The following is an 18,962-nucleotide window of genomic DNA, read 5'->3' on the forward strand; positions in this document are numbered from 1 at the left end:
ATAACAAAAAATAGAAAATTGGGATATTGGGAAGGAAATTTATGTGAATAAAGTCAAAGAGAAAGTATAAAAACTTGTGAAGAAAAGAAGTAAAAAACGGAAAAAAAGAAAGAATGAAGAGGGGTTTTCAAGAGATGTAAAAAAATGAAATACAAAATCTAAGGAGTCAAAGAAATCAGACAACAAGAAATAGAAAATTGGGAAAGAAATTTATGTGGATAAAGCTAAAGAGAAAGTATAAAAACTTGTGAATAAAAGAAGTAAAAAACGGGGAAAAAAGAAAGAATGAAGAGGGGTTATCAAGAGACGTAAGAAAATCAAATATAAAATCTAATGAGTGAAAGAAATCAGATAAAAAAAATAGAACATTGGAAATGAAATGTATGTGGATAAAGCTAAAGAGAAAGTATAAAAATTTATAAAGAAAAAAAGTAAAAAATGGGAAAAAAGAAAGAATGAAGAGAGGTTATCAAGAGACGTGAGAAGATCAAATATAAAATCTAAAGAGTGAAAGAAATCAGATAACAAAAAATAGAAAATTGGGAACAAAATTTATGTGGATAAAGCTAAAGAGAAAGTATAAAATCTTCTGAAGAAAAGAAGTAAAAAAACGGGGAAAAAGAACGAATGAAGAGGGCCTATTAAGACACGTAAGAAAATCAAATATAAAATCTAAAGAGTGAAAAAAATCACATAACAAAAAAATAGAAAACTGGGAACGAAATTTATGTGAATAAAGCTAAAGAAAAAATATAAAAACTTATGAAGAAAAGAAGCAAAAAAACAGGAAAAAAGAAAGAATGAAGAGGTGTTATCAAGAGATGCAAGAAAATCAAATATAAAATCTAAAGAGTGAAAGAAATCAGATAACAAAAAATAGAAAATTGGGAACGAAATTTATGTGGACAAAACTAAAGAGAAAGTATAAAATCTTGTGAAGAAAAGAAGTAAAAAACGGAAAAAAAGAAAGAATGAAGAGGGGTTATCAAGAGATGTAAGAAAATCAAATATAAAATCTAAAGAGTTAAAGAAATCAGATAACAAAAAATAGGAAATTGGGAACGAAATTTATGTGGATAAAGCTAAAGAGAAAGTATAAAAACTTATGAAGAAAAGAAGCAAAAAACAGGAAAAAAGAAAGAATAAAGAGGTGTTATCAAAAGATGCAAGAAAATCAAATATAAAATATAAAGAGGAAAAGAAATCAGATAACAAGAAATAGAAAATTGGGAAAGAAATTTATGTGGATAAAGCTAAAGAGAAAGTATAAAATCTTGTGAAGAAAAGAAGTAAAAAACGGGAAAAAAGAAAGAATAAAGAGAGGTTATCAAGAGATGTAAAAAAATGAAATACAAAATCTAAGGAGTCAAAGAAATCAGACAACAAGAAATAGAAAATTGGGAAAGAAATTTATGTGGATAAAGCTAAAGAGAAAGTATAAAAACTTGTGAATAAAAGAAGTAAAAAACGGGAAAAAAAAGAAAGAATGAAGAGGGGTTATCAAGAGACGTAAGAAAATCAAATATAAAATCTAATGAGTGAAAGAAATCAGATAAAAAAAAATAGAACATTGGGATTGAAATAGATGTGGATAATGCTAAAGAGAAAGTACAAAAGCTTATGAAGAAAAGAAGCAAAAAACGATCCTAATAACGTAATCTTGCATTTGTACATCCTTTTCTGCATTCTTGAAAAGTGAATAACACAAAAATTATATTCTATTTTTGATCTTACCTGGAAGACGGTGGTACCGATAGGGGTGAGCTGAAACCAAATCTCCATTATCTCCACCCTCCACTACTCCAACCCTTCACTCACCTCCGATATGCTCGTCTCGTATGGCGTATCAACAAACGCCGGAGCATTATCGTTAATATCAGTCAGTCTTACAATCACCGGTATGGTACGTTTCTTATGTGTCGCCTTGATGGTGCAAATTAACTAGAAAACAATTAATTACAGTTGATTTGTTGGAAAAATGGGTTGGTTATTGAATGCAAATGCATGGAGCGAACGCGAGTTTGCTGTCATGTCCCCGCAAATTATTATTTTTATTATGATTATTACGTGAACGTTTCTGGATCGTTTCCTGCACACGCACGCTATGCAAATTTCGTGTTACGGTACTGATTAATATAATTACCCAATTAATCGCCACAATTAATTGATTAAGTTTTTTTTTCTAAATATCCACGAGTGGTTTAACTAAACTGTCGAAACGTCGTGACTAAGCATGTCACGATATACGCTTGTCTTGATGGGAAGTGAGAGGGGCCCCAGCATCTTAACTACTTGTTTTGACCCAGATGGTATTGTTGGATTAATTGGTTTATTGTTTAGTGGAAATTGAAGGATCTGGCTCTAAGCCAAAAAATTTTCAAATTGTGTTTTGATTTCGATTCCGTGGGGGCTCCTTCGTGTAAACTGATACAGTAAAGCGATTGTGAATAATGCTAACAGGTTTTGTTTGTATTGTGTTCGTTTTGTAAATCGTCAAATTACATGATTGTGTGTTAGAGGAAACGTTGTACATTGTGTGATAAAAGTACATTAAATTTTATGCTGTGCTTTGGATAGACCAATTTTGAAAAAATTATCACAGGGCAATTCATTTTGTGACAAATAGTAGATTATATCATTAAGAGTAGAACTGAGTCTTTTTGTGCTAAGCCCAGAGATGAAAATAAACACTTTTATTTTCAGTTGTAACCTTATTTAGATCCTTCTATTGTTTGATTGTCTCGTTTGATTTCAGACCTGCCTTTTTATTTTTCCTGTATTAAGCTATTTCAAGCTTGTTCTGCTTCATTTAAGACATCTTCCGGTAAAACACAATCATTCAAACACATTTTGCAAAATTGCTACTTTTATAAACAACCAAATGTAACTATGATACCTGAACATATCATGCAAACGCGATTTCCATCTCGAAAAAACTTTTTTTGTACTTAACAGGCTTAAAAATGATAATAGGGGTTGCTTTTTGTGGGTGTCAAGCGGCGAAGGTGACGATATACTCAGAGGATGAAACAGGGGTGAAGCGGCGAAGGTGAGGGTATTTACAACTCGAAAAAACTATCTTTTTTTCTTGACAGGGTTGAAAATGGTAGTAGGGGTTGGTTTTTGTAAAATTAAAGTAGACAGTAATTTTCTTCTTGTTTTGAAGATCAAGTGTACAAAATTTCATCAAGATCGAAGTAAAACTGTAGATTTGCATACAAAATATACAAACAAACAAACATTCAGTTTTATATATATAGATATGAAATGTATATGTTACGCCCAAACATCGAAAGCGCTCAGTGAGCGAAAAAAACAGCCACAACGCGTTGCGAACCGTGCTGAACGACCAAATACCGAAATCTGATCATTTTTCGCATTGTGGTCGTTCTTTCTGAACACGACGCGTTGTAGTTAATACTAAAACGGCCACAACGCGTTCTGGATTATTTACGACGCTCATAAACCGATCTTTCTTGTTCAGACTAGTCACTAGTCAGTGTTTTGACGACTGCGTTTGAGTAAAGTTCTATTTGTTGATGAGCGAAATCAAGTAAAATTTTGAAGTGTGAAGTGTGTGAAGTTAGCGGAAAACAATATGAGGGAAGCATTTAATGAAAAAATTAAAAATATCGTTGATAATAGCAACGAGCGAAGTGATTATTTTACGAATGAACGGTATGAAGAGATCGTCCATGAGGTGAATGAAGCAAAACGTTTGAGAGACAGCAAAATGTCATTGTCATCCAAACAGTATAGAAGGCTGAAGAGGTACGATATAATAATAATTGGGGCATATGAAAAATTAATTGAAAAGACCAGAGAAACACAAGATGAACATTTTCGATATTTTTGTAAAACGGATGATCTTTTTGACATTATTGAATCTGCTCACATAGCAACTGGACATAAACGAACAAGAGGTACTTACCTAAACACTATTATTATAAAATATACCTAATGAATTATTTTTTTTAGTTATGGAGGCTGAAATTAACAAAAAATACTGCAACGTCACTAGAACAGCTATACAGATCTATTTGTCTCTCTGCGAGCAATGTCAAGGAAAGAAGAAAATGAAGAAGAAGGGGTTAGTTGTTGCACCAATCCTATCAAATCACATGAATTCCCGATGTCAAATAGACTTGATCGATATGCAGACCGAGCCAGACCGAGACTATATCGCTTCATATTGAACTATCAGGATCATCTTACCAAATTTACAATTCTAAAACCACTTAAAACGAAAACAGCTGAAGAAGTCGCATATAATGTAATGGACATATTTTGCATTTTCTGTGCTCCATTTATACTTCAAAGCGACAACGGAAGAGAGTTTTCTAATAAAATAATAGAAGCTTTTAAGGATCTGTGGCCAGGTCTCAAACTTGTACACGGTAAGCCCCGCCATTCACAAAGCCAAGGATCGGTAGAACGATCCAATCAGGACGTGAGAGATATGTTGGTGGCATGGATGCTTGACAATAAAACCAAACAATGGTCAGAGGGTTTACGGTTAATTCAAAGCAAAAAAAATCGTGCCCTGCATGAAGGAATTAAAAAAAGTCCTTACGAGGCAATGTTTGGTAGCAAGCAAAGAATCGGTCTGGCAGATTCTTCCCTGGAAAGGGAAACATATGAAATTTTGGACAGCGAAGAAGATTTAGAAAGAATCTTGGATGGGATGGTATCCGGAACAGACCAAGAAAGGGAAGAAAATGTGGAAATGGAAGAAAATATGGAAAGAGTGCAGGAGCCAGTGCGCTAGCATGTTCCATTTGCGAAGATTTTGGAATCATTCATCCATGTAAAAAATGCAGTTTAAAAGTTCACATGAAGTGTGGTGTTGAAATTGAAGGTCAAGTTGTATGCAGCCTTTGCAGCAGAGGTGATGCAATCCTAGAGCAACGCGAAAATGCTAAAGTCGGATTGATGAAGCAAGCTGAAAAAATGTTAGCTTTGTCCCGTGAAAAACTACCTCCTGCTGAGATCGGTCAAAATGTCGTAGTGAAAGTTCCGGATGTCGACAGAAGACGGCTTGCCCCTAGAAGTGTTGTAGCTGTAGTTCTAAGCGTTAATGAATCCAGCTTGTACAAGTTGGGAACCAAAGAAGGAGTGCTGGAAAGACTTTATAGTCGAAATGAATTCACTTTCGCTGATTCTAATTTTATAAACTCATCGGATGTTCCGAGTTCTTCATTAAATTTGAGAAAAGCTTCAGCACTTTCGTCTGGGTCAAAACAAGGATTTGTCATGTGCCATTGCAAACGTATTGTAACACTAAAAAGTGCAACTGTAGGGCCAATGAGGTATTGTGCAATTTTAAATGCCACAATAGTAGTGCCTGCAAGAACAAATGAATACCAATTTTCAATTTTACTTCTTAACTACCTGCTGTTCATTTAGTTAGTATTCCATTTTTTATAGTTTCCTGTTAAAATAAACATATTTAAACAAAAATATTTTCAATTATTATTTTTGTCAATCTATGTAGTTAAATTTCAAAAGCACGATCGGTTTATGAGCGTTTTGAATAATCCAGAACGCGTTGTGGCCGTTTTAGCATTAACTACAACGCGTCGTGGTCAGAAAAAACGACCACAACGCGAAAAATGATCAGATTTCGATATTTGTTCGTTCAGCACCGTCCGCAACGCGTTGTGGATGTTTTTTTCGCTCACTGAGCGGTTTCGATGTTTGGGCGTAACATATATATAATTAGAACTTCTTAGAAGAGTAAAAAAAGTTACCCAAAGAAGATCAATAAACTGCCCAGTTGTAATTCCTGTTCCTATTTTTTTTCCTCTTTTCTGTTATCAGTAACATCTTTTCCTTTTTTTTTTAATTGTAATTGTTTCGCCCTTTATCGTGTTTACTTATAATTATAATATGTAGTTTTTTCTCGTTTTTTTCTTTACTTTCACCTTAAAAATCCACTTTGTTCTTTTCTACATATCTATTCCCTTGCAATCAATTTATATTTAGGTAATTATTATTCACTTTCTACATACTGCACTTTTACTATCAGTTTTCCTGCTTTTACTCTATTACTTTTGCTAAAGTGTGCACTGCATTAATTTTATATTCAAAATGACATTATTGTGATTTTACCCAAAGTAACATTTTAAGTAACAAATAAAGTCTTCTTGTCAAGAAATCTGTGGTACTCTGTGTCATTTCCGCTGTTTTTAAAGACAAGAAATTGAAAATTTTGACACATCTGGTATATGAGATAACGGTACCTTACAACACATGTTCGTTTATAATGGATTCTAAAGTCACGAATACGAGGGTACCAGCACAGGTGGTACCCGCAACTAAACGCTTCAAATAACGCTTGTCAAGGTTAAGAAGTTCTGTAGTTTTGAAACATAATTTTTAGGTACTTCTCAACTTTCTCTGTCACGCGTTTAATTGTATTATTTTTTCAGCACACTTTGTAAATATAACAGTACCGCAAATTGCTTCCGGATTGTGATACAACGAAACCTTCACATTGTTGTCGTGATTTCATTACCTTCGGCTTTTTTAATCCTTCCTGACAAGAACAATGTCATTTCTTTCACACTTTCTACAACACACGCCAAAAATTCTGCACAACGAGCAGTTCCTAAGGAAATGTGAACAACCTTAAACAATCACCTGAAATAATTAGTGACGTCAGACAAGTGCAACGCGGCTGAACCTTTCACCGATCGACCAATTTCCCGGCATCGATCACGCGACCTTCGCCCCCTTTTCGCAACAAACCGAAATGTCTTCATCCCGGATTCCGCAAACGATGATTAGCGCCGATTCAAGCGAAAAAGAACTTCCTCGTGCGAAAGTGAAATCGATAGAAAGTCCATGCAAATACATTTTCTGGGGGAAAATCGTCACCTGGAAGACTATGTGGGACACGCTGTTCTCGTCCCTGTCCAGAGGGGACAACAACTGCAACTTTTTCCCGTTGAGGAAGAACAAAGAGGGGCCTTTGGGGAAGGCCAGGTCCAGGAAAATGTCGATGTTGGGCTCGCCCTCGATTGGTAGTTCCGCCGGTACTGTCTCTTGGCTAAGTGCTGAAATTTGCAGAAACAAGTCTTAGATAACCGCGATTGTGACAAAACGGTGTCACTGTTAATTAATTACCCAATCGAGTTTGCTGATTTGGGGAAAAAATTGTGTGTCTAATCGAATTGTGGCTAACAATAAATGACCCAATTAGCTACTCGGTACTCACATTTTCCTCGACTTTCTTCGATGTCCAATATTATGTTCGACTGACCTGACTCCACTTCACACAGCCCTGAAACACAATTAAATTTGTTAAGTACACAAAGTTTCCCATTTATTGTTAATGCGATTAATGTCTTCATTAGTTCTGATGCGTCAGAAGATTAGAGTGCCTCTGATGGACACGTAATAATTCCCATTTGGTCGAAATAGTAGTTAATTATCAATATGGAGGTAATATTTTTGCTGACACTATTATTCTGTTAAATGTAAAAAGTATAAAGAAAATTAAAATATTAGATTCTTCTACAAATAGTACTTGGTGGTGCTATTTGGCAATCAGGAAAACATGAAATATCAAATAAATGGGATCGTTATTTTGTTTCAAAATACAAAAGTATTGGAAAAAAATTTAAAATATTCGATTTTTTACAAATAGTACTTGGTGGTACTATTTGGTAACTAAGACAACAAGAAATAGCAAATAAATGGTAGTAATAACTTGTTTAATGATAGAAAAGAGTCGAAAACAAAATTGATTTATTAGATATTTTGCAAATAGTACTTAGTGGTACTATTTATCAATTAGGAATACACGAAGTGTTCTTTTCAAAACTCTACACCTCTGATTCTATTCCAGGCAGTCAAGACTAACAATCACTACGCTTTTGAGAAGATCTTTAAACCGGTACACTTTCTGGGAGCAGTCCTGGGCATGTCTCCTTACAACGTCACAGATGGAGAATTGGTACTTTCCAAATTGAAAGCAACGCTATCCATCACCCTCGTAGTTTTTAACGTGGTACTAACAGTACTGTATTTCCAAAGCTTCGCTGATAACTTCGACATCGACTTTGCCAAAGCCGACACAATAAAATTCCTCGCGATTTTTCGAGACCTGGGCGGTACCACCATCATGGCAATCACTCTTATGTTCTCTTACGTCAACTCAAAACACATGTTACGCGAAGTCGGTCTAATCTACCAAGTCGATTCAGAACTGATGAAACTTAATTTCGAAAATGACTTGGAAGAGTCTGAGAGGAAGATCAAAAAACAACTGGCGATCTTACTGGTGGTTTTGAATTTTGTTTTTAATGTTGTTGGAGAGGTGGGTTCGGCGATGGTGCGCACCAACCATCGAATCCTCTACCTCTTGGTCAACATCTACCCTCGCTTGGTGATCACCCTCATGAACCTCACCCTCTATTCAATTTTTACGGTGATCCAAACCAGATTCGAAATGATCAACGTTGCGATATACCAAAAGGTTGTCAAATCGAATGTGGTGAGGAAGTACCCAAACGAGTTGGACTTCAGCGACCAGATCACACAACTCGTTTCCATCCACAAGATTTTGGTGACAGTCAGCAGAAACATCAACTCTATTTTTTCTTTCCAAATCTTGCTGTGCATCACCGTCAACTTTGTGCTTCTCATTGGTGACTTGCACACCTCTATGTACATCATCTTCTTCCACATCTTCACCAAACACTACAAGATCGTCTTGGACATGATCAAGAACTGCATCACCTACGGTTTTGATCTGTTCTATCTAGCGCGAAGAACCAGCGAACTGTGTAACGAGGCGAATCGGACCAAAGTGGTACTACTGGGGATCAAGATCGACATCGACAAAGAAAACGAAAGAAATACTGTAGGTAAGTAGCGACGGAAGCAGTACCACAACTAGATGGGGATTGATTGTAGGTGATCGTTTCTGCCTTGAAATTGATACAAAACAAGCTGGAAATTACTGCTTGCAGGCTTTTCAACATCGACAACGCTCTCTTGTTTTCAGTGAGTACAAGATTCTTCGCAGAGAAGTACTGCATGATTTTTTGCAGATATGTGGAGCCGCTTCGTCGTACTTGTTCATCATGTTGCAACTAGATATTGGAAACCGTGGTCAATCTAATTCGACAACTACTGAATCCTCTTATGCAACAGTATTATAACTCTCAACTAAGAAATCTTTCAGTTTCAAAAATTTTGCAAAGACTCCAAATGGTACAACTCGTAGTACTTACATTTGTTTGGTTTCATTTTCGTGATGGAAAAAAAAATCCCATTTCTTCTAAGTAAATTACGAAGAGAAATAGATTTTCTAAAATTAATTATAGTTATTAGTAACGTACTGAATGTATTGTTTTCAGTGACCAAATCAATTACTTTTTTCTTTAGTTCCACTAATTCTGATGTTCGCCAGACAGGTTTAAGCTTGTGGCCTAAAATTTAAGTGCTCCAAAAACAAACAACACAAAAAATCTAATACATATTTACTTTCTTAAATTAAGAATGAAACCGTTGTCCATTCTGCAGATTTTTCTACCCATGATTGTTTTGTCGCAAATTTTGGGAACTTGTCCTTTCAAGGTGCAACGAAAAGATGTAACTTTCGCTCGAGACAAATTGTTTTACTCCTTCGTATGTCTCGTCATCTACGTAACTAATGTAATCTTGTTCTTTATTTATTATCTCCACAAATATTCAAACAAGATGATTATAATTATGATGATCATTAAATGCTTCGGTTGTCTCACAGTGTTGTTGGCGATCATGTTCTCGAGTCATGCGAATCGCAGAAAGACATTGATAATGATGAAAAGCATTTCTGAGATAGATCTAAAATTGGGACATTTTGGTCAAGACGAACGTATCACTAGATCGACCTATCGACATCGAAAACAGTTAATTGTGTTGACGTCTTTGAATCTATTGTATAACTTAGTTGGGGATTGTTTTATTGGAATATCCGCAAGGACTAATATGATGGAATTTCTTGTATCATTTACGTACCCTCGAATTGTAGTAAACAACATGAACATAGTGTATTGTATAATGGCCATAATGATTGAAGAGCGATTCAAAATTGTAAATGAAATGTTTCACAAATTGAACCAGAAACCTACAGGAATTAGTGTTAATGTCACCAAATTGGTTGCTGTACACAGAATTTTGGTAAATCTTTGCCAACAATTAAATTCAGTATTTGCTCTCCAGTTCTTGCTGTGGATTTCTCAGAGTTTTATTCTAGTTCTCAATGATGTACATCTAGGAATTTACAGATTACTTTTCGAACCTTTTTCTCTTAATTTTTTCAACATATTTATTTATGTGAAAAACAGCATTATTTATGTTTTCGATTTGTACTATTTGTCCAAGAGATCAGCAAGACTCTGTTTCGAGGTAATCTCTATCTGTTGAATCTATAGAATAGAACAGCAAAACTAGTTCTAGGCAAATCGCACCAAAAATGTGCTATTGGGAGTCAGAATCAATGTTAATGATGAAAATGAACGAAATGAAGTGATTGCTTCAGTTTTGAAATTGATGAATAGAAGGCTCGAGATAACAGCGGGGAAACTCTTCACTCTTGATTATTCTCTACTTTTTTCGGCAAGTCTTCAAAGATACTTTTCAAATTTTGAATTACTGTAATAGTGTTTTTTAGATGTGTGCAGCTATATCTTCCTATCTTTTCGTAATGCTTCAGCTAGATATTGCAAACATAACGATATCCAAGAATTAGAATTGAGAAATCTTGATATTTCTAAATTATAGGTTCAAAATATCAAGATTCTACGCTTTGGAAAAAGAGAAAAAAAAACAGGCTTCAGCTTTTTGTTAAAAATTGAAACCATGATTTCTACGATAACTTCACACTAGACAATTACAGTTATTATTCTTTAAGTACATATTTTTCTTAGTTTTTGAAATAATAATTTTCTAAACTAACTCAAAGCACCGGACTAAATAGCTATTTTCAATACAAGTGAGCAAAGTAGTGCATTTAATCACGAGTACGGAAGTTGGGCGTCTGAGCCGAAGGCGAGGACCCCAACTGTACGATCATAAAATAGAGTCGCGGAATTGAAATTTCGGGCAGCAATAACTCACGAAAACAGTTTTTCACAACAAAACGTGGATCAACAGATGTTATGTTGTTAAGCTTTGCGTGTTTGTGATTGGTTTACTGATTTTAGTTTAATCAGTGATACCAACACATAATGCATTTAGCATGAATTTTTCCAGAAGTTTATCCCAAGCAATTTTACGTTTTTTCGTCAATTGAAATCTAAATAACAGGTTAAATTTTTTTAGATAAGTCAAAAACAAGACAAGCTTTAGTTATTAATATTCAGGAAGTACTTTAAAAACAGATTAAAAAAACTTCCAGTACAACATATTTGGAGCCCTCTATTCACAAATTCTCAAAAAGTTCACTTTGCTCACTAGTGAGGAAATATTTTTTCCTCACTAGTGATTCAATTGTCATCTTTGCTCACTATTTTCAGTGAGCAAAGACCACTGAAAATCAATGATTATGGAAAAATATATTGTCTTTCTGACAAGTTGAATCAATGAAAAATTAGTCAAAAAGTAGTGAAATCCAACAAGATTAAGAAGTAGTTTTCTGTGATCAAATTCAACACATCTTCGGCAAAATCATGGAGAAACCATAAAAATAATCAACTAGATCTTCGTCTTCCAAAATTTGTTAATATTCATCACTGTATCTCAAATTGTCTTGGATATAATGAACTCCATCAGCCATGTTTTTGATCCGTTCTAGAGAAACGAGCGAAATGTCAATTATGGAAGCCAGAGCACTATCTACCTGCTATGACGACCATAGAAACCTCTTGTACAAGTGTTAAGTAGAAGTCTTTTGAAATCCACCTTCCACAAATTTTGCAAAAGACTCCAAATTGCTGTAAGACTTGCTGCAATCGCAATAATCCCTATTTCGCATATTTTTTAATGAGTTTACAAAGTTCGTTTAATTTTCCTAATGGAAAATGCTATATCCCATTTCTTTCGAGCAGATTAAAAAGAAAAATGGATTCTCTCATTTAATTATAGTCATAAATGACACACAATTTTTCTTTCCTTAATCCTATTAACTTTGAACATTGTAGGCCACAAAAAAGTCTGTGGCTTCAGATGTATGTACGAAAATGAGAATATGGCTTTTCAGTACCACATAGAAAACCAACGCAAAAAATCTACTTTTGATTGTTTCTTGAGTTGAAGATGAAACCGCTGTCTATTCTGGAAATTTTCCAACCGTTGTTTGTTTTTTCGGAAATGTTGGGATCTTATCCTTTTAAAACCCATAAAACGAATGTCACAACATATCGCATCAAACAGTTATATTCTTTCACATGTTATTTCACCTACGTAACTCTGGTAATATTGTTCCTTATTCGCTGCCTCCAAAAATATTCAGACTTGATAGTTGTTATTATACTGATCATCAAGTGTTTTGGTAGTATGGTGGTATTGCTGGCAATTATAGTCTCGAGTCATACGAGTCATAGAAAAATTTTGAAAATGATGAGGAGCATATCTGAAATAGATCTAGAACTTAAGAAACGGTTTGGTCAAGAAGAACGTATTGCTAGATCGAGGTACCGACATAGAAAGTGGTTAATCATATTAATGTTCCTCAACCTATTCTACAACCTAGTTGTGGACTGTTATGTTGGATTGACCAAAAGCCTGAACCTGATGGAATATTTTGCAACGATTACGTATCCTCGTATTGTAATAATCAATGTGCACATAATGTATTGTACAATCACGATAATGATTGAGGAACGATTCAAAATTGTCAATGAATTGTTTCACAAACTGGACTCAAGATCTAAAGAATTTAGAGAGAATGTTACCAAACTGATCGTTATACACCGAGTTTTGGTAAAAGTTTGCCAACAATTAAATTCGGTGTATACCCTCCAGTTTCTTCTTTGGATTACTCAGTGTTTCATTCTAGTTCTCAACGATCTATATCTAGCAACCTACATATTATTCTTCAACAATTATTCTGCGGATTTTAATAATACATTTGTTTATACGAAAAACATCCTCATTTATGTTTTCGATTTGTTCTATTTGTCGAAGAGATCGGCAACACTCTGTTTCGAGGTAGTACCCACTTGTGGATGAACAAAATAGACTGAAAAATTAATTTTAGGCAAATCGCACCAAACGTGTGCTCTTAGCTGTTAGAATTAATGTTAATGACGAAAATGAACGAAATGAAGTTATTGCTTTAGTTCTGAAATTGATGAATAGAAGATTTGAGATAACTGTGGGGAAACTCTTTACAGTTGACCATTCTCTACTTTTTTCGGCAGGTCTTCCAGAATTCTTTCAAATCTCGAATTACTGTAATTGTGTTTTTTAGATGTATGGTGCTCTGTTTTCCCATCTCTTCATAATGCTTCAGCTGGATATTAGAGATATGCAGAACCAGACCAACACAACGATGTACAAGAATCAGAATTGAAACATTGAAAAATACTGACATTTTTAGATATTTCAAAAATTATATCCAGTTTTTAAGCTTTGCTAACGGAGCAAAAAGAATGAAGCTTCGACTGAATTTGGAAAAACAAATGAAATTTATTGTTCTATGATGTTTACAACTTCGTACAAAACAATGACAAAAAAAAAATAGAATATTAATATCTAAGATTGAGAAGACTATTATTATGGCTGGAAAGTGGAAAGCCAAGGTTTGGCGGCTATAATCGTTTTCTCTATTTTTTATTGCTAGCACTCTAAAACTGCATAATAAAAAAAAAGATCCTATATACTTGTTTATTCACCCAAAAAATCAAGTAGATGGCTCATTTTAAAAATTGACATTTCTACAGATTTTATTTTTTCACAAAGCTTACTATTATCGGGTAAACAATGCCAAGCGAAAGTGAAAGGTGTGTGGCACTTGTCTTACAAAACAACACGAATAGTTATTTACACTACGAGAGAGAAAGGTAAAGCTTTTGTTCACGCGAATTGCATGTTCGTCCACGAAGCCCAGCATAAAACCGAATTTCAATTACGCGTGAGCGAAAGACAGTGAGCGAAAGGGAAACCGTCACCATCGATACAGTACTTTCTAGGGAGGTATCTAACAAAGGTTTTTGTTTACGAAGTTTTGCCGTATTTGCTTTAATTAGTTAATACAGACATGTGGAGCCGCTTTGTCGTACTTCATGATGTGTCATCTATCTGCCATGATGACCACAGAAATTTCCTAAATAAGTGTTAGCTAGGAGTATCTTGAAATCCATTTTGCCCATATTTTGTAAAAGACTCCAAATTACTGGAAGACTTGCCGCACACGCAATAATCGCTATCTTGTATAATTTTCTTAATGAGTATTTATTTACAAAGTTTGTTTAATTTTCCTAATGGAAAATGCAATATCCCATTTCCTTCAAGCAAATTAGAGAGAAAATGGATTGTTTCATTTAATTATAGTCATAATTTGTTGATAGTATCGACACCAAATAAATTATTTCTTTCCTCAATCCTATTGACTTTGATGATTGTAGGCCACAAAAAAACGTGTGACTTCAAATGTACGAAAATGAGAATAGGGTTTTTTACTAGTCAATTGAAAAACACTACAAAAAATCTAGTTTTGATTGTTTTTTGAGTTGAAGATGAAACCGCTGTCTGTTCTGGAAATTTTCCAACCCTTGATTTCCTTCTCGGAAATTTTGGGATCTTATCCTTTTAAAACGCATAAAACGAATGTAACAATATATCGACTCAAACTGTTACACTCTTTGATATGTCATTTCATCTACGTAACTATGACAACATTGTTCTTTATTCGTTGCCTCCATAAATATTCAGACAGGATAATTATTATCGTGGTGACCATCAAGTGTTTTGGTTGTATGGTGGTATTGTTGGTAATCTTGCTCTCGAGTCATACGAGTCACAGGAAAATTTTGAAAATGATGAGTAGCATATCTGAAATAGATCTAGAAGTGAAACGTTTTGGTCAAGAAGAACGTATTGCTAGATCGAGGCATCGGCATTGGAAGTGGTTAATTATGTTAATGTTCCTCAACCTATTATACAACCTAGTTGCGGACTGTTATGTTGCATTGACCCAAAGACAGAATCTGATGGAATATTTTGCAACCCTAACATATCCTCGAATTGTAGTGAACAATGTGCACATAATGTACTGTATAACCACGATAATGATTGAGGAGCGATTCAAAATTGTCAACGAATTGTTTCACAAACTGGACTCCAGATCTAAAGAATTTGGTGTGAATGTTAACAAACTGGTCGTTATGCACAGACTTTTGGTAAAAGTTAGCCAACAATTAAATTCAGTGTATGCTCTACAGTTCTTGTTGTGGATTTCTCAGTGTTTTATTCTGGTTCTCAACGATGTACATCTAGGAATCCACAGATTTATTTTCGCCCATATTTCTCTTAAATTATACAGTATATTTATTTATATGAAAAACAGCATTATTTATGTTTTCGATTTGTACTATTTGTCTAAGAGATCAGCAAGACTCTGTCTCGAGGTAAATTTCCATCTGATAAATCTCAGAATAGAAAAAAAAAAAGGTAATTCTAGGCAAATCGCACCAAAAATGTGCTACTGGGCGTAAGAATCAATGTTAATGATGAAAATAAACGAGATGAAGTGATTGGTTCAGTTCTGAAATTGATGAACAGAAGGCTCGAGATAACAGCGGGGGGACTCTTCACCATTAATTATTCTCTACTTTTTTCGGCAAGTCTTCAAAGATACTTTTCAAATTTCGAATTACTGAGTGTTTTCTAGATGTGTGCAGCACTATCTTCCTATCTTTTCGTAATGCTTCAGTTGGATCTTACTAACAATCAGAACTAAATCAACACAACGATACACAAAAATCAGAATTAAGAAATTAAAAGAATCTCGATATTTCTAGATTTTAGGTTCAAATTTCAAATTCAAATTTTCTCCTCACTATAAATCGTCTTGGCTATAATGGACTCCATCACTCATATTTTTAATCCATTCCAGACGAACGAGCGAACTGTAAATTAAGAAAGCCAGGGCAAGGTAGTACCCACGAAAAGAGTACCGCAAACTAAAATGACCTTTTTGCTTTAAAAGTGATGATGCTCAAAAAGCTGGACGTCACTGTTTGCAGCCTTTTCAACATTGACAACCCTTTCTTGTTGTGTTAGTGAAATACACTTTAATGAGGTACTGCACGATCTTTTACAGATACGTGGAGCCGCTTCGTCGTACTTCATGATGTTTCATCTATCTACCATGACGACCACAGAAACCTCTTATACATAATTTTCTTGATGAGTATTTCTTTACAAAGTTCCTTTAATTTTCCTAATGGAAAATACAATATCCCATTTCTTTTAAGAAGATTAAAGAGAAAAATGGATTCTTTCATTTAATTATAGTCATAAGTGATACACAATTTGTTGGTATCGACACCAAATAAATTATTTCTTTCCTCAATCCTATTAACTTTGATGATTGTAGACCACAAGAAATTTGTGGCTTCAAATGCACGAAAACGAGAATATGACTTTTTAGTACTACATAAAAAACAACGCAAAATTTTGATATTTTTTAAGTTAAGGATGAAACCGCTGTCTGTTCTGGAAATTTTCCAACCCTTGATTTTCTTCTCGGAAATTTTGGGATCTTATCCTTTTAAAACGCATAAAACGAATGTAACAATATATCGATTCAAACTGTTACACTCTTTGATATGTCATTTCATCTACGTAACTATGACAACATTGTTCTTGATTCGTTGCCTCCATAAATATTCAGACAGGGTAGTTATTACTATGGTGATCGTTAAGTGTTTTGGTTGTTTGGTGGTATTGTTGGTAATCCTGCTCTCGAGTCATACGAGTTATAGAAAACTTTTGAAAATGATGAGTAGCATATCTGAAATAGATCTAGAAGTGAGATGTTTTGGTAAAGAAGAATCTATCGCTAGATCGAGGTATCGATATCGAAAGTGGTTAATTATATTGATGTTTCTCAACCTATTCTACAACTTAGTTACGGACTGTTATGTTGCATTGACCCAAAGACTGAATCTGATGGAATATTTTGCAACAATTACATACCCTCGCATTGTAGTAATCAATGTACACATAATGTATTGTATAATCGCGATAATGATTGAAGAGCGATTCAAAATTGTCAATGAATTGTTTCACAAACTGGACTCAAGATCTAAAGAATTTAGAGAGAATGTTACTAAACTGATCGTTATACACCGAGTTCTGGTAAAAGTTTGTCAACAATTACATTCGGTGTATACACTCCAGTTTCTTCTTTGGATTACTCAGAGTTTCATTCAAGTCCTCAACGATCTACATCTAGGAATCTACGTAATATTGTTCACAAATTATTCTTTCTACTTCTATAATATATTCTATTATGTGAAAAACTACATAATTTATGTTTTCGATTTGTTCTATTTGTCGAAGAGATCGGCAACACTCTGTTTCGAGGTAGTACCCACTTCTAGATAAAGAGAATACACTGAAAAATCAATTTTAGGCAAATCGCACCAAACGTGTGCTCTTAGGTGTTAGAATTAATGTTGATGATGAAAATGAACGAAACGAAGTGATTGCTTTAGTTCTGAACTTGATGAATAGAAAATTGGAGATAACTGCGGGGAAGCTCTTCAGAATTGACAATACTCTACTGTTCTCTGCAAGTCTTCAAAGTAACTTTTATTGTTAAATTTTGTAATAGAAATTTTTAGATGTTTGCAGCTATATCTTCCTATCTCTTCGTAATGCTTCAGCTAGATATGGCAACCTTGCAGAATCAAGCCAACACAACGACACACAAGAGTCAGAATTGAGAAGAATGTATCTTCATAAATTTCATACCCGAAATAGAAGTTTTTTATCGTCAAATAAACAATAAACCCTTTAGGAAACAAATGTAACACTTGTCTTAACTTAAACCATACTATCTATTTCGCTCTTTACTAAGCACTACAATGTCGTCTTGGACATGATGAAGAACTGAATCATCTGTGTTTTTGATCTGTTAAATTTAGCCAGAAGTAGAAGCAAATGATTTGGACTCAGTGGTACTTCTAGGAATCGGGATTCACATTCGTAAAGACAACAAGACAAATACTGTAGGTACCAACAGAAAGAGTATCGCAAACAATACGATAATTGGTTGTTGTGATAATTATGATATGATATAAGTTGACAACGCATTTCTATTTTTCAGTGAGTGAAGTACTCTTTAAAGTGAAGTACCACAGTATTTTTTAGAGATATATGGAGCTCTGCAACCCACAAAAAATCAAGTGGCTCATTTTAAGGATCGATATTTCTGGAGATTTTATTGTTTCACAAAAATTTAGTTCGCTATTATCCGGTAAATAATGGCAAGTGAAAGTGAAAGGCCTCTGGTCATAAAAAAGCGACACGAAAGGTTTTTGTTACGAAGTTTTGTTATATTTGCTGGAATTGTTTGATAAAATGTTTGCTAACAAGGGAAAGATCTCATTATTGAGATTGGTCAAATTTCATTACCGTTGTTATTTCCTATAGCAAGGGGTAGTGAAAAACAATTTCAAAACTCAAGAACGAGTCACTAGTAGGATTATAGGTCAGCAGTGAAGAAAGTCTATTGTCTTGGAGCCAATAAATTGATTTTAAAAATTTTAATGAACAATAAACCGTTTTCCAAAGTAAATTAATTTAATTTAATTGTAAAAAAATTAGCTTTTTAATCATGCCCCATTTAATCCATATTCTCATTTAAATAGCTTTTAGTTTTCTACGTTGTCCTACAACCTCCTAGCTAAAATTTCGGCACATTTTAAAAATACACCCTGTCTATCATGTTTTAGAAAATGTACGCCAATGCGAAGTAACCTATAGGAAATATGCTTTAAAACAAGGTATGTTTTATA

General features: G+C 34.3%; 1 protein-coding gene across 3 annotated transcripts in view; it reads right to left on the minus strand.

The window, feature by feature from the left end:
* Cad99C (cadherin-99C) overlaps positions 1-18,962 on the minus strand; it is a 170,587-nt gene that overhangs the window by 43,784 nt on the left and 107,841 nt on the right. For all 3 annotated transcript variants that reach the window (XM_069055246.1, XM_069055248.1, XM_069055247.1), the window contains exons 3-6: positions 7,220-7,285; positions 6,880-7,058; positions 1,819-1,941; positions 1,735-1,764 (exon numbers count right to left, since the gene is read on the minus strand). In XM_069055246.1, the coding sequence (XP_068911347.1) occupies positions 1,735-1,764; positions 1,819-1,941; positions 6,880-7,058; positions 7,220-7,285 (398 nt within the window). The remainder of the gene's footprint in view (positions 1-1,734; positions 1,765-1,818; positions 1,942-6,879; positions 7,059-7,219; positions 7,286-18,962) is intronic.

Source organism: Tenebrio molitor, chromosome 8, assembly GCF_963966145.1.
Source record: "Tenebrio molitor chromosome 8, icTenMoli1.1, whole genome shotgun sequence".
Lineage (NCBI taxonomy): Eukaryota > Metazoa > Arthropoda > Insecta > Coleoptera > Tenebrionidae > Tenebrio > Tenebrio molitor.